Source organism: Garra rufa, chromosome 12 (assembly GCF_049309525.1).
Source record: "Garra rufa chromosome 12, GarRuf1.0, whole genome shotgun sequence".
Taxonomy (NCBI): domain Eukaryota; kingdom Metazoa; phylum Chordata; class Actinopteri; order Cypriniformes; family Cyprinidae; genus Garra; species Garra rufa.
In genome coordinates, this window is record NC_133372.1 from 41,304,764 (window position 1) to 41,320,900 (window position 16,137).

At 31.9% G+C, this 16,137-nt stretch overlaps 1 protein-coding gene across 1 annotated transcript; it reads left to right on the forward strand.

Annotated features, from left to right (window-relative positions):
- The first annotated feature begins 5,734 nt into the window (after positions 1-5,734).
- Positions 5,735-15,961, forward strand: LOC141346370 (14-3-3 protein beta/alpha-A). Its single transcript, XM_073851226.1, has 6 exons — positions 5,735-5,876; positions 8,908-9,208; positions 10,902-11,025; positions 11,216-11,379; positions 11,588-11,683; positions 14,204-15,961. The coding sequence occupies exons 2-6, from the start codon at positions 8,915-8,917 to the stop codon at positions 14,258-14,260; spliced, it is 735 nt and encodes a 244-aa protein (XP_073707327.1). The 5' UTR covers positions 5,735-5,876; positions 8,908-8,914; the 3' UTR covers positions 14,261-15,961.
- Positions 15,962-16,137: the final 176 nt, after the last annotated feature.

Genomic DNA, 16,137 nt, shown 5'->3' on the forward strand with positions numbered 1-16,137 from the left:
TAATAATAAATGTTTTTGAGCAGCAAAACAGAATATTAGAATGATTTCTGAAGCATCATGTGACTGAAGTAATAATGCTAAAAAAAATCAGCTTTGAAATCACAGGAATAAATTACATTTTAAAATATATTCAAATAGAAAACAGTTACTTTAAATAGTAAAAATATTTCAGAATTTTGACTGTTTTTGCTGTACTTCAGATCAAATAAATTTAGGCTTAGTGAGCAGAAGAACATAAAAAAACATTAAAAATCTTTAAAAAAAAATAAAAAAACATTTGACTGGTAGTGTAATTGGTGAATTACTTGTGGATTATTGTGATGTTTTTATCAGCTGTTTGGACTCTCATTCTGACGGCACCCATTCACTGCAGAGTATTCACTGATGAGAACGTAATCCAGTGCTAAATTTCAAATCTACTCTGATTAAGAGCTCATTTAAAGCTTGGATGGCTTGATTTTGAATAAATTTTGAGCAAATATTTATTTTTTAGGTGAATTATTTATTTAAAACTAGATGTAGGTATTAGTTTGTGTCAGTATAATTAACCAAAACTACTAAAAATCATTTTAGGTGAATGACATACATGAGATATAACTTGCATTTAGACTTGAACTTATTTAAAAACTGGAACATGGTTTAGAAGTACATTTAGTAGAACATTTTAATAAATAGTAGTAGTATATGATATATAATAACACTGGTTTGTGTTACTAACCCTAAAGTATAAATAGAAATAACAATAATGCTTGCCTTAGTCATATAGCTTTTGTGCAGAGCTTTCATTAGCGCCGTACTGTATGTCTTTGATTTATGAATAGGTGACTAAGTCAGCATCAACACATGCTTCTATTGCTTAACAAATAAATCTGCTTGAACATGCCTTAAGCAGGTCTGTACAAATTTCCCTAGAGACTCCCAGCTATAGATATTATTTCTCAAGTCCCTTCGGGGAACGTAGACTCGTCACTGTACGGCAGCCTCTTTTGTGCTGTTTTATTTTTTTAAGGTTTATTTCGAGACATTTCCATCAGGCACCCGAAAGAAGCCTTTTCTCCTCATTTCTATAATTTATATCTACATTTGTCTATTAAATAGTTGTATTTAGCTTCTTGTATTTGAAAGATAAGCTCCGATTTATTAACGAGCGTTCATAATAATAATGAGCATGTTCAGCTTTTCTCTGCTGTCTTTTTCAGTCATTTGGGTTGCTGTCCCAAAATAACCCAGCCTCATTTTGGGTCTGAGTCATACATGATATAGCATCACTGAAAAGCTTTGAACTGGTTTATGAAACATTCTTTCTCATTGCGGTTTAATTGAACAATAAATATTCTTTTTCAAATTCTGGGAGAAAATAAATCTAGTTATTCATGCGCCAAATTTGGTTGCTCCGCTTATGTGGTCATTTTTCGTATGCATGCATGAAATTACAAAAAGCTTTGGATTTACCTCTGTGTGACCTGGCTTTAAAGGTTAAAAGTCATCCTAATAATTAAATTGTAAATTAATCAAGTGAATGCTTAATTGATTACTTGATAGAAACATCGATTGCTGCACATAATTAGAAAATCATTGGTATTGATGTCTTGTCTTACATCAAGTCATTTGCTTTAAAAAAATAATAGAGTGGACTATAAGAGTATTAAAACTTTGACACTAAAGACTGAAAAGCTTTTAATGTGAGGTGGACGTGCAAAATGAAAAAATAAATGTGTTTGTGTGACAATGCATGCAAAAACATTACCTTCAAAAGGTTTTGCATGTTTATTTTGATTGCATTAAAGGTTCACTTCCAGGATAAAAAATGTTTTGATAATGTACTCCCATGACATCCAAGATGTTCAGGTCTTTCTTTCTTCAGTTGAAAATAAATGACGCATGTGAGGAAAACATTTCAGGATTTTATTCCATATAGTGGATGTTAATGGGGATCAATGGGTTGAAGGTCCAAACTGCAGTTTCAATGCAGCTTCAAAGCGCTCTACATGATCACAGCTGAGGAATAAAGGTCTCATCTTCAATTATTTAAAATTATTTCATGTTTTTTAAATTTTTATTATGAATTTAAAACTTGTTTTCTTATCGGTTTTATCTTGTTTTTATTTCTTGTTATTTTAATTGTTTTTATTTTTACAATATTTAAATTTATTGATGTTATAATTATTTATTTTACACAATTTAAATTTTAAATTATTTAAACATTATTAAAAAATATCTTAATTATAAATTTAAATCTTGTTTTCTTATCTGTTTTTTCTTATTTTTATTAATTGTTATTATATAATTGTTTTTATTTTTTGCAATATTTTAATTTATTGTTGTTAAAATTATTTATTTTACACAATTTAAATGTTTAATTATTTAAACATTTTTAATTATAAATTTAAAACGTTTTAATTTTAATTATTTTGTATATATATATATATATATTTTCATTTTAATTATGAATTTAAAACTTGTTTTATTATCTGTTTTATCTTGTTTATTATTATAATTTTTTACAATATTTAAGTTTATTGTTATTATAATTATTTTACACAATTTCAATTTTTTATTATTTAAACATTATTTAATTTATTTTATTTTAACTATGAATTTAAACCTTCTTTTCTTATCTGCTTTATCTTATTTTAATTTATTGTTATTATATATATTTTTTACAATATTTTAATTTTTGTTATTATAATTATTTATATTTACACAATTTTAACTTTTAATTATTTAAACATTTAATTTTATATTTTAATTATGAATTTAAAACTTGTTTTCTTATGTTTTACTGTATTTTTATTTATTGTTAATTTAATTGTTTTTAACAATATTTTTATTTATTATTATTATTATAATTATTTTTTACACAATTGTATTTTTTTATTATTTAAAAAAATAGCATTTTTTATTTTAATTATTAATTTAAAACTTGTTTTCTTATCAGTTTTATGTTATTTTAATTTATTGTTATAATTTATTTTAAACCATTTTAATTTTTTATCATTTAAACATTATTTAATTTTTTTGTTCTAATTATTTTTTTCTTGTCTGTTTTATCTTATTTTAATTTTCTTTTACAATATTTTAATATATAGTTGTTATAATTATTTATTTTACACAATTTAATTATTTAAAAACTATTTAATGTTTTTGTTTCATTTTAATTATTTATTTAAAACTTGTTTTCATGTGTTTTATCGTATTTTAATTCAATGGTATTATATATGTTTTTACAATATTGTAATTTATTATAATTATTTATTTTACACAATTTTAATTTTCAGTTATTTAAAAACTGTTCAATCATTTAAAAACTTATTTTAAAACTTGTTTTCTTATCTGTTTTATCTTATTTTAATTTATTGTTATTATAATTGTTTTTTTTTTACAATATTTTAATTTATTGTTATTATAATTATTTATTTTACACAATTTTTAATTATTTAATATTTTTATTAGTCATTTTCTAAAAAAAACAAAAAAACAATTTAGATGCTTTTTGAAGCTGCTTTGAAAGCGGCACCACTGAAGTCCATTATATGGAGAAACATCCTCAAAAACCTTTTTGACTGAAGAAAGAAAGACATGAACACCTTGGATGACATGGGGTGGAGTAAATTATTAGGAAATTTTTATTCTGGGAATGAACTAATCTGTTAACCACAGACATTCTCAATCTAAAATCTTTTTCTTTTGAAGCTCTAGTATAAAAGAAGCATATTACCTGGGGACCTACAGACTGGTGGAGAAACATCAGTTCATTCATCATCAGACTTGATTGTAATGCATGAAGCCTACATGAGCAAACCTGCCCTGTGAATGCAAAGTTGCAATGCTGTGCATTTGTGTTTAACTAATGAAAACCTGGTTAAGTCAGCGTTGTGACTTGACATCGTGACATTTATCAAAATGTCCTAGATACTAACAAATGTCATTTTCCTCTGAGCAATACTATCTGCACCTGCGTAGAGCAGCTTCTGCTTTTAAGCAGCAAATTGCTGTTGGAGCAGACTGTGATTAATGCTCCCGTTTTGGAAAAACCGGCAGACTTTATTCTGTCTGTGATTGTTTTTCGCTCATACAAGCCAATGTAAAATATAACATTTTACTTAAACTAAAGCAACAGTCAGACTGACCTGTTTGAGCCACTGTAACTGTAGAGATCTACACTACACCCTACTGGTGACTTCTGTGAATGACAAGCGCTGACAGACTTGATTTGGGTTTCAGTGTTATAAAACCTTGTTTAAAATGGGTTGTGTTATATTTTTGGCCTATTTAAAACAAATAATAATTATGATTTATTCATTGTACATTAATAAATCCATTAGGATAAATCTTGATGGGCGAATAATTCTAGAGAATTTGTTTGATGTACTTCTGTTAAAGGATAACTGTTGCCAAAATGCAGCCTGGGCTGTTTTTTTTTTTTTTTACTGTAAACGAGACAAACTTATATCTAAAAGCATAATTACGACAAACGAGCCGTTTTTGAGATTGACCGTGATTTAGTTTTGTGGTCAATGGCCGGTGAATGGGAATACTAGGGGCATACATTTGAGCGCATCAAAATCAATCTTTTTACAACACTAAGAAGGCTCGACACACCATGACACTTTGCTCGAAGTATCGCATGGGTCTCTACACATGAACTCCAGCATTGAGAACATTGTTTGTGTACACAGAGTTTACTAAAAAGAAAGGTTTTGAACAACTCACTTACACTGTTTGAGTTTCAGCTCACAGCCGTCTTGCCAGTCAAGAGGTCATATTTTAATTATGAATTTAAACTTTTCTTATATATTTAATCTTATTTTTATTTATTGTTATAATTATTTGTACAATATTTTAATTTATTGTTATTATAATGATTTATTTGACCCCATTTTAATTTTTAATTATTTAAAAATTATTTAATGTTTTTTTTATTTTAATTACGACTTTAAAACTTGTTGCCTTATCTGTTTTTATCTTATTTTTATTTAAATTTATTGTTATAATTATTTATTTTACACAATTTGAATTACTTAAAACTTATTTTAATTGTCAATGTAAAACTTGTTTTCTTATCTGTTTTGTTTTAATTGATTTATTATTATATTTTAACTATATTTTATTTTGTTATTATAATTTTTATTTCACACAACTTTAATTCTTAATTATTTAAAAACAATTTAATATTTTTAAAATGTAAATTATGATTTTATTTTACACAATTTTAATTATTTAAAAATTGTTTATGAATTTAAAACTTGTTTTCTTATCTGTTTTATCTTATTTTTATGCAATGACTTCTTAATGTTTTTAGATATTCTTTCTGACATTTGAATCACTTTGAGCTTCATTTTTATGCGTAAAAAAGAGCTACAACACAAATAAAAATTACTAATAATACCATGAACACAAAAAACAAAAACAGAGATGGAAATGAGTGTCACAGATCATTAGAAATACTGTACGTGCCACAGAATGCGAAAGCATGGGAGGAAGGATGAATCACAAGCGTGCTTAGACAGTCTGATCCCGAGTAAACATCATCTTCTGTTGTTGCCATTATTATTAATCTCACAAGCTTCCATTTCGAATTCAGCAAGCTGTCGAGCGCCTCCTGGCAACCGCTGCTATGGTGACTAACTACGTCACGCACGACTTCGGTTACCATGGTCCTTGTGACGTGAGGGACCGTGTAAAACGGTGTAGGAAACCCCGGATAGCGGTCACCATGGATACTGGCGGGGGGGAGGGGTGGAGTTTAGAGGAAGCGGAAGTGTCAGCGCAAGCGGAAGTGGTACTGCCCTGAATACCCCGAGCAGCGAAACGGAGGACAGCTTGATACTCCCATCGTTAACAGACACAAATCAGGACTCGAAATATATTTAAATGTGAGTTGCATTGCCCGTTAAGGCCGCTCGTGTGATATTATGAATGTTAGAGATGCATTTTGCTGAACTGTTGCTCATGTAAGCCCCCCTTCATCATTGTCAATGGCGGAAGGTGTCTATTGTGGTTTGGGGCTGGGTACAAGGACTTAGGCCGAGGCGGGCGATGAATAACGATTATTGCCGATTTATTTCCGATTACGTCCGATTTATAATAGAAGCAGCGATTCCCGCTCTGTAGTTATGTAACGTAAGAGCGCAATCAAAGTAAGTTAGCATCGCGCGGAACAACCCTCATTTGAACGGGAGCAATGGCCAGCGGCTCCCGCGTCTAGCTATTCAACGCCCGGTCGTCGTGAAAGCTAACCAGTTTAATACCGTAACACACCAGAGGAGTAAAACGCGTGCTTGTGAATTGCGGTTGGTCAGGGGTTAATTTAATTTAGTCCGAATAATCGGCGCGTCCGATTAAATTCCACAAGGGAATGTGAGTGAGAGGGCGTTGCATTGGTGGCTAACGCTGTTAGCTCGACCGAAGAGCCCCGAATATGCTGCAGTGCAGTATTAGCGAGGCTAGGTGGTTAAAACGGCTAACATTTATGGTTTTACTACTTCTATAATCGCTCGAGGTGATTTATAGATATGAAACAGTGGGTTGGGATCGTTTAAAATCCTGAAACATCGCTTTGAAGGATAGCGGACTTGTCGTCAGGACGCGTCGTGAGGGCCTATGTAAATAAATCTAGTTCGACACCAGCTTATGTCATCTACTAACCGTTCAATCTACGCATTTTAACTACTCCAGCCCTCCTCGGTCACATTAGGCAACCGATCTGCAAGCTCACACGCGTGTGTTGGTCTTCAGGAGCTGGACGGGCTGTTTACACTCGCCTGACACCGTTAAGTTACCTGTGGTTCGGGTTCAGGCGGAGACATCAACGCCCTGGGCGTTGGCACTTACACACGTATTGATAGCTGACAGGGTTGAAATTCCCACTGTGGCCTGCTAGAATCCCGATTCCATGTCGGATTCCATGACCTTGCACGAAGGTAGACGGACAAGTGGATAAATGCAATATTAAGCAGCAGTAGCAGCAGCAGGCAGAGACCTGGGGTTGTGTGTGATTTAGAATAGGTGATCTAACCTTAGTGGGTTAGGTTTAGATTTCGACCAGTTAGTCAGAGGTGGATAAGCCATTGTGTTTTTTGGAAATAATATTTTTGACCTAGTTTTTAATTGGGTTGTATATTTCAGAAGTCTTGAAAGCACTGCATCAGTGCAGTATGAGCTAAAAATATGACCTGGTTATTTGTCACTTGGTGCAAAGAACAATTGGTAGACGCTCAGTGCGAGAGAAAAAAAAAAGTGTTATGATGATCATATATTTGTTATTGAACTAAAACTCATCTGTTAGGTTAACCACTGCTAAACCTGGTTTATTATGCGTAAAATCAAAATGCATGGTAATTTTACTAAAAAAATAACAGCATTAAATGAAACAGAAAATAAAATGATTTCTCTTTTTAAAGTGTTTCTGTATTTCTCAGAAATGCTTATTGTCAAGGTAAAACAAATGTTATGAAGAGTATTTTTCTTATTTAGGTTAAGCACTACTTATATCATTATGGATAAACCTGGTTTAATATACATAAGTGTTTGTTTTCCTTTTTTCATTTAAAGATACACTACCAGTCAAAAGTTTTTGAACAGGATATTTTTTTAATGTTTTTGAAGAAGCCTGCATTTATTTGATCCAAAGTACAGCAAATACAGTAACAATTTTTGAAATATTTTTACTATTTAAAGTAACTTTTATATTTGAAGATATTTTACAATGTACTATATTTATGTGATCAAAGCAAAATTTTCAGCATCATTACTCCAGTCTTCAGTGTCACATGATCGTTCAGAAATCATTATAATATGCTGATTTGCTGTTCAAGAAATATTTATTATTATCATCAATATTTAAAACGGTTGAGTACATTTTTTTTTTTTAGGATTCTTTGGCGAATAAAAAGATCCAAAGATCAGCATTTAACTAAAATAAAAAGCTTTTGTAACATTAAACATTATGCCATTCAAAAGCTTGGAGTTGGTATAATTTATAATTAAAAAAAATAATAATAAATGCTGTTCTTCTGAACTTTCTATTTAAAGAAACCTGAAAAAAATCTACTGTTATCAATATACTAATGTTTTTTGAGCAGCAAATCATAATATTATAATGATTTCTGTAGGATAATGTGGATAAGAGTGGAGTAATGATGCTAAAAGTTCAGCTTTGAAATCTCATGAATAAATTACATTTTCAAATGTTGAAATAGAGAACAGCTATTTTAAATAGTAAAACATTTTACTATTTTTTTGCTGTACTTTGGGTCAAAAATGAATTGTTAAAAAACAGACATAAAAAGTAGGGGGGGGGAATCAAACAAATGTGGCATCATTTTGCATCAGTGTGTCTGAAGTAATTTTGCTTGCTTGAAGACTAGTTTGAATGCCTTTTTAGCATGCAAAACTGCCTATTTTCAAAGCCAACTAGTCATAGTCAGCTAATCATTCTTAAGGAAGCTCTGTTTAACTAGGCTGGTTTCAGGTAATCCTGTTGTATGATCAGTATCATCAATGATTGTGTTATAACCTTAAATGGGACTTCACTTTCACTCTGATATGATGACTCAGTGATGAATGCATTGAGACAAAGTCTCTCTGAGACAGTCTGAATGACTGCCACTTCATAGCTGTGCCTTTGCATTGGTCCTCTTACATAATCATTCATGGGTAGCCTTCAGTATGACTTAAATCTTCGTAAGTCCCAAATTTAATAATAGTATCTGGTGCAGGTCAGAATAGACACCAACTTGAAAGTTGACCTCTTTACAACAAAAGGAGGTCAGCCAAGCTCACTAAGCAACACCAAACTTGACTTGAATTTTATTGTATGTCTAGAGACTATAGGAAAAAAGGACGCTTAAAGTGCCAGCGTCATGAATATTGTTATCTAACCATACTTTTCCCCTACTTTTGTAGTTGCATCATGGACAAGAGCGACCTAGTGCAGAAGGCAAAGCTCGCTGAGCAGGCTGAGCGCTATGATGACATGGCTGCTTCCATGAAGGCCGTCACGGAGGGCGGCGTTGAGCTTTCCAACGAAGAGCGCAACCTGCTCTCCGTGGCTTACAAGAACGTGGTGGGCGCCCGCCGCTCGTCCTGGCGCGTGATCTCCAGCATCGAGCAGAAAACGGAGGGCAACGAGAAGAAACAGCAGATGGCACGTGAATACCGCGAGAAGATCGAGGCTGAGCTTCAGGACATCTGCAACGACGTGCTGGTGAGAGACGTGACGTGTGAAGAAAACATTCGACAGTTGAATTGACAGTTCTGGAAGTCCCACTTGATTTAATTTGCAATTCATTCTAGTTTAGGATCACAGCTTAGGAATATGCTTATAAAGTCTATTATGCGATATTAGATGCTCTGTTTCAAAAACCTAGCATTTTAAGGCATTACAGTGAAAGTATCACATGAGTTTAAAAATTTGATATTTTAAATTCCAAAAATTCTAATTTCAAATTCCAAAAATGTCCAATGCCTATTTATGCTTATTAGAATACTGTGTTGTTTCTCTTGCATTGCCTTTGTTGTGTCAAAATCAGGTGCAAAGCTTTATATGAATGATGCACAGAGTTTAGTATGCAAGGCCGGTTATTTTATGCTTAAAGCAGAAGGAATCAATTTTATTTGTAATATGAAAAATGCAATTAAGTTGGATACAAAAATGCAAACTTCATTTTTAAGAAAATTGTTTTTATACTTTCTGATGGGCAGTGTTTTTTATTTATGCATGTAATGTGTGACCCTGGACTACAAAATAAGTCTTAAGTAGCACGGGTATATTTGTAGCAATAGACAAAAATACACTGTATGGATTAAAATGATCATTTTTTCTTTTATACCAAAAATCATTAGGATATTAAGTAAAGATCATGTTCCATGAAGATATTTTGTACATTGCCTATCGTAAATATATCAAAACTTAATTATATTACTAGCAATATGCATTGCTAAGAACTTCATTTGGACAATTTTAAAGGCGATTTTCTCAATATTTAAATTTTCTTGCTCCTTAAGGTTTTAGATCAGTGTTGTTTTTGACAACCATCTTAGATTTAGTCTTAGTCTTTTGGACTAAAATGGTTATTAGTTTTAGTCACTTCTATATGTGATAGTTTTAGTCCAATTTTAGTCGACGAAAAGTCAAGAAGATTTTAGTCGACGAAAAGTCAAAAAGGTTTTAGTCTAGTTTTAGTCAAAAAAAAAGGGAAAAAGTAGTCTTTCAACAAATTAATGTAGGTCAGTAAGTATTTTGCTGTTGGGTAGTGTCACTTATAAGTTCTGAAAATAGCAGATCTATAGTTCAACAGAATGTGAGCTTCCGGATCGACTATTTTTTACCAATATTACAATAATGAAGGAATGTCTTAAAACATAAAAGACAAACAAGGATGGAATGCTAAAACAGCTTGCCAAACTAGTATGGCAAGGAGCATTTAATGCTAAAACGGCTTGCCATAGCGGCAGGTACTTTTTTCGGTTTTAATTGGCATGCACAATAAGCAGAAATGTCATGCATTTTAAACGTCTGACGGACCACCCACTAGACTTTTCGTCTATTCTCGTCTCTTCAACGAAAACTTATACGCGTCTCGTCATGTTTTAGTCATCAACGAGCCATTTTTATCTTGTCATCGTCTCGTTTTCGTCATTGAATAAAGTGGCATCAACAAAATGATTTCGTCATCGTCATCGTTGACAAAAACAACACTGTTTTAGGTTTTCAAATAGTTGAATACCGGCCTAATTTTGTCATATTGTCAGCATACATCAATGGAAAGCTTATTTATTCAGCTTTCAGAAGATGTTAATCCCAATTTTTAAAAAAATGGCCCTTATGACTGGTTTTGTGGTTCAGGGTCACATATTACTGTTCATATCCTAATGTCAGTCTTTACTCTGTTTTTTAGGGTCTCCTGGAGAAGTACCTCATTCCCAACGCTAGCCAGGCAGAGAGCAAAGTCTTCTACCTGAAAATGAAAGGAGACTACTACAGATACCTGTCCGAGGTGGCATCCGGAGAATCAAAGAAAAGTGAACACATTTTCTTAAATATTAATTCATCTGTTAAATCTATTCATTAGGGAGAAGATTGAAACTGATAATGCTGAAGTTTTAAGATCCAGTCCTGAGAGTGAATAGTTAGACACTAGCCAAAGCATTGTAACATTCAGGCTGTGATGTGATGGTCATGAATTTGATTTGGTTTCCTCTCGAATTACAGCCACAGTGGACAACTCTCAGAAGGCTTACCAGGATGCGTTCGAGATCAGCAAAAGGGAAATGCAGCCAACACACCCCATCAGGCTGGGGCTAGCACTGAACTTCTCCGTGTTTTACTATGAAATCCTCAACACCCCAGAGCAGGCCTGCAGTTTGGCAAAGACGGTTAGACAATTATCTGTTCATCTTTTTCCTGTTTTAGGTACACGCAGTGTACTCTTTCCTCTTTCATCCCATCTTGTTTATGCAACATTCAGTGAATATTTTCAAAAAGCAATCTGGAATCTGAAACTAAATGAGTTTATATTGAATTCTAGAGTGTGCATTTCCAGCCAGACAACAGACCTAAACCTCATTTTTATTTTCACCTTAGGCTTTCGACGAGGCAATTGCTGAGCTGGACACCTTGAACGAGGACTCTTACAAAGACAGCACCCTGATCATGCAGTTACTAAGGGACAACCTCACTGTAAGTGCCAGCTTTGGGGTTTATCAGTGTAGACAGAGCCCAAAATTTAGCATTACTTTAAAATTAACAATACAAAATTAATATAGACTATATATATTTATCATTATAGTTTAAATCAAGCTTTAAAAATAATACCCTGAACCATAAAATAAAAAATATCCAAATGTCTTTTGTGTCTTGCACAAGTTCTGACAACACATTTTTGTAGGAAACATACAAACAATAATCCATCAAAACTGATATTTAACAAATTTAGCATTTTTGGAATTTAGTACTGTTTTTCATGTACAAGTTAATATTATATTAGCAGAACAATTTTAGTTAAATCAATAGTCTTATAATGTCTTTATTCAACCTTCCGCAAATTAAGGTCCTAAATCAGAGCAGAATGTTTTAAATCTTATGCACTGCAGAAAAAGAAGTATCTTCCTTAATATAGTTTTGTTTTCCAATGCAAGTAAATCAAATGAAGTCTTATCTTCTGACAGTTTATGCTTAAAAGAACAACGCTTATCAGTCAGTGGGGTATTTCTAACCCCATTGGCAGATTTTTGTCCTTTTTAATAGCTCGGTTTAATTCTCATAAGATGTCATTTAGAATCATAGAACTTTTCACTGGAAAACAAGACAAAAATACTGATGAAGAACATGTTTTTGCAATGTAATTAGAAGGTATTATAAAAGTTGTTTCCATATTGGAAACAGAAATATTCAAGCCATAAGTTTTATTTATTTTTTCAAGCTATATGTTTTTTGAAAGTTCAATGTATCTTTTGACATGTGACCTTTATTTATATAGCACTTTTAACAATACAGATTGTGTCAAAGCAGCTTTACAGTATTAAATAGAAAAATTGTGTCAGTAATGCAAAAGGACAACAGTAAACACTCAATTTACTTTTTATCTTAATTTTAACTCTCAATTTCAACTGTCATAATTTCAACTTTTTATATTAAATCCTGATTTTGAAAGTCATAATTGTGACTGTCAGTTTCAACATTTTAATCTCGTTATGAATTAATGTCATCTCTTTTACTTATAGGTATGACTTGTCACAATTATGATTTAAAAAAAGTGATTATTTTAAAATAATTATGAAAGCCCAGTTGCACCACATTATAAAATGATATAATTAAATAAAAAATATATAAACATTAAAATGAAATACTAAGTCATAATTATGATAAATTCTACTTTTTCATAATTTGACTTGATCATAATTTTATTTTTTGTCATAATTTCAATTTCAACTGTCCTTTTTAAGCTTTTATTGTATTAAATCTTCATTTTAAAAGTCTTAATTATGACATTTTCTCATAATTGTGACTTCAGTCGCATAACTGACTTAATGTCAATTTGACCTTTTTTTGCTTATAGTTATGAATTTTTATCATAATTATGATTTAAAAAACATGATTATTTTAAAATTATAATTATGAAAGTCCAGTTGCACCACATTATAACTGAATAATCTATAGAGAGAAATAAATGTATAAAAATATATAAACATTAAAATGAGATACTAAGTCATTATGATATTCTACTTTTCTCGTAATTTGACTTAAATGAGAATTTAAAATTTTTGTCGCGAGTTCAACTTCAATTTCTACTTTTTATCTTAATTTCAACTGTCATAATTTCAGCTTTTATTATATTAAATCATTTTGAAAGTCATAATTGACATTTTCTCATAATTGTGACTTCAGTCTCATAATTGACTTTATTATAACTTTTTTGCTCAGTTATGAATTTTGTCACAATTATGATTTAAAAAATTATTTTAAAATTATAATTATGAAAGTCCAGTTGCACCACATTGTAATTGAATAATATATATATATATATAGAAATAAATATATAAAAATCTATAAACATTAAAATGAGATACTAAGTCATTATGATATTCTACTTTTCTCATAATTTGACTTTTGAGAATTTTATAGTTTTATTGTGAGTTCAACTTGAACAAACTTTTTATTTTAATTTCAACTGTCATCATTTAAGCTTTTATTATATTAAATCTTGATTTTGAAAGACATTTTCTCATAATTGTGACTTTATAATTCAACTTTTCAGTCTCATAATTATGACTTTTTATAACTTTTTTGCTCAGTTATGAATTTTGTCACAATTATGATTAAAAAAAAATGATTATTTTAAAATTATAATTATGAAAGTCCAGTTGCACCACATTATAATTGAATAATATATAAAAAAATATATAAACATTAAATCAGTCATTAGGATTAAAAAATCCTACTTTTCTCATAAATTGACCATCATAGTTTTATATTTTTCATAATTTCTTTTATCTTAATTTTAGCTTTTTTATTAAATCTTCATTTTGAAAGTCAAATATGACATTAATGTCATATTTTTAACTTTACTTCATAGTTTATACATTTTCTATAGTGTAGTTTTAATATGAATAATTCAAAATTGGTTTGTTGACGTGGTAAAAAGTTAATTTTGGACCTTGATCACTGCATCATTTTAACTTTTTCCTTTTCGTTCTCCAGCTGTGGACATCAGAAAACCAGGGTGACGAGGGGGATGCTGGCGAGGGCGAGAACTAAAGGCGTTGCACTTCACTGTTAAATCCACCTACACTCTTTATCTTACACATATACAGCCCATAATTCCCTGCTCCATCCAGTCCACCTCACCTTTATCCACCTTTCTGTATGACGAGCAGCATGAATTGTACCCGACCTACAAGTTTGTACCCCTGAAGCCACAAGCGGCAGGGCGAAGTTTGGTTTTTTCCAAGGCTGACTTGTCTCAAACATGTCTGTTTGTGTGTTTTCCCTCAGACGAGGGAAAATGTTTGAATAGTGGAAACGATTTCCAACTTTTTTTTTTCCCTAAAATCCCTCCTCTAACATTTTTAAAAGGTATTTTCTCTGGTCTAGCAGGATATAATGCATTATAGTGTCCCCTCCAACCGTTTTTCCCTTCTCTGTCTTTTCTCTCCAATAGTGTACTGGCGATTGCTGGTTTTATTCAGAAAGATATTAAACTGTCCATTAATTTAACAAACACTGTGACGTTTAGTTTTTCCTCCTGGGTAACTTGTGCTTAATGGAAATCGAGTAGCAGTACAATTCTGTTGCGATCTCATACAGAAGGGATAAAACCAGGCTGTATTGTGACACTGACTAACATGCATTACTACTATCGCTGTCATGTGCGTCATTTTGCATACGCGGCTAGCGACGACAAAAGGGACCCGAGGTTTGCCATTCCATGTCTATTCAGTTTTAAGTTAAAGACATTCCATTCCAAACCTTTCGTGAACAAACTGGAGAGTTTCCTAATGTGCTGTCAAGGGGGCAGTCAACATAAAGGTGCTGTTTGACATCAGTAAACAATTTTCCTGGTTTGTTCTGTACATTTTTTCCCCTCCTTTTTACGTAATATTGCCCGCACTTCCGTTTAATAAAGAATTGTAAACATTTTAGAGGTAAATATAATTTGTGCTTGCAAAAACACATTATACTCAACCCTATTACAAACAGAAGTCGATGCTTGATGTTTCCACTTTATGTAAATCAGGAGTTTGGGGCCTTAGACTGACTTCGAGCTTCGCTACTCTTCATTCCTGCTGAGAGAGGAGTTTCTGTAAGACCTTGGCAGTTCAACTGAGAAATTCTGGATTTAACTTGAATTTTGCTGCAGACCGGTGGAGGCTTTGAAGTCTTGGCCCAAAGTCTGTGAAACGCAAGCTGAGATCGGATATGGCAAATAGTTGAAGGACCTCAAGCATTTCTCAAGGGGTAGCCACTCACTCAGTGTCACAATACATTGTCACATCACCATAACATTCCACTTAGGTGTAGAACTCATCTGTCTCGAGCTGAAGACAACGTTCATGCACTGAAGACGAAATCTCTCTCTCTCTCTCTCTCTCTCCCCTTAGCTGAACAAATGGCAGTTATTCTACGCTTGATTACAAAAAATACAGTAGTGAATGTGGAGCCGAGCCTGTCTGTATATCTGGTATCTCCAATTGCTTTGTTTTTACTGACCAGTATTCTGCCTAAAGTTAGCTTCTGTGACGGTTTCATTGCTTAGCGCGCACGTGGTTGTGAAAATTTAGACTAGCTTAAGGGAAAAAAATAATTACAAAATGACAAAAAAAAATACAACCTGGTTATTGACGTAATACTAGATTTGTGTATGTCTTTTAAAACAGTTCTAGTTTCACCTTACATGTTATAATCAGGAAAAGTGTAAAAGACAATTTAAAGTGAAATAAAAGTTTTATCAGTTCCAAATGGCGCTGTATTGTTTTTCATAGTGGTGGACATGCAATACATAACCAGTACGTTCTCTAGGTGTTCTCACTCTTAGATTTAAGTGGCATGGAAATGTTAGGACTATTTAAATAAGCTTTTAAGGGATGTTAAATAGTTAAAGAAGTAGTTCACTTCCAGAACAAAGATTTACAGAT

What these genes read in the sequence shown, in the direction of transcription:
- LOC141346370 (XM_073851226.1), top strand. Translation starts at nt 8,915, where the DNA reads ATGGACAAGAGCGACCTAGTGCAGAAGGCAAAGCTCGCTGAGCAGGCT. An exon ending in ATCCGGAGAATCAAAGAAAA is followed by an intron (nt 11,026 to 11,215) that starts GTGAACACATTT and finishes CTCGAATTACAG; the next exon opens with CCACAGTGGACAACTCTCAG. An exon ending in TACTAAGGGACAACCTCACT is followed by an intron (nt 11,684 to 14,203) that starts GTAAGTGCCAGC and finishes TTCGTTCTCCAG; the next exon opens with CTGTGGACATCAGAAAACCA.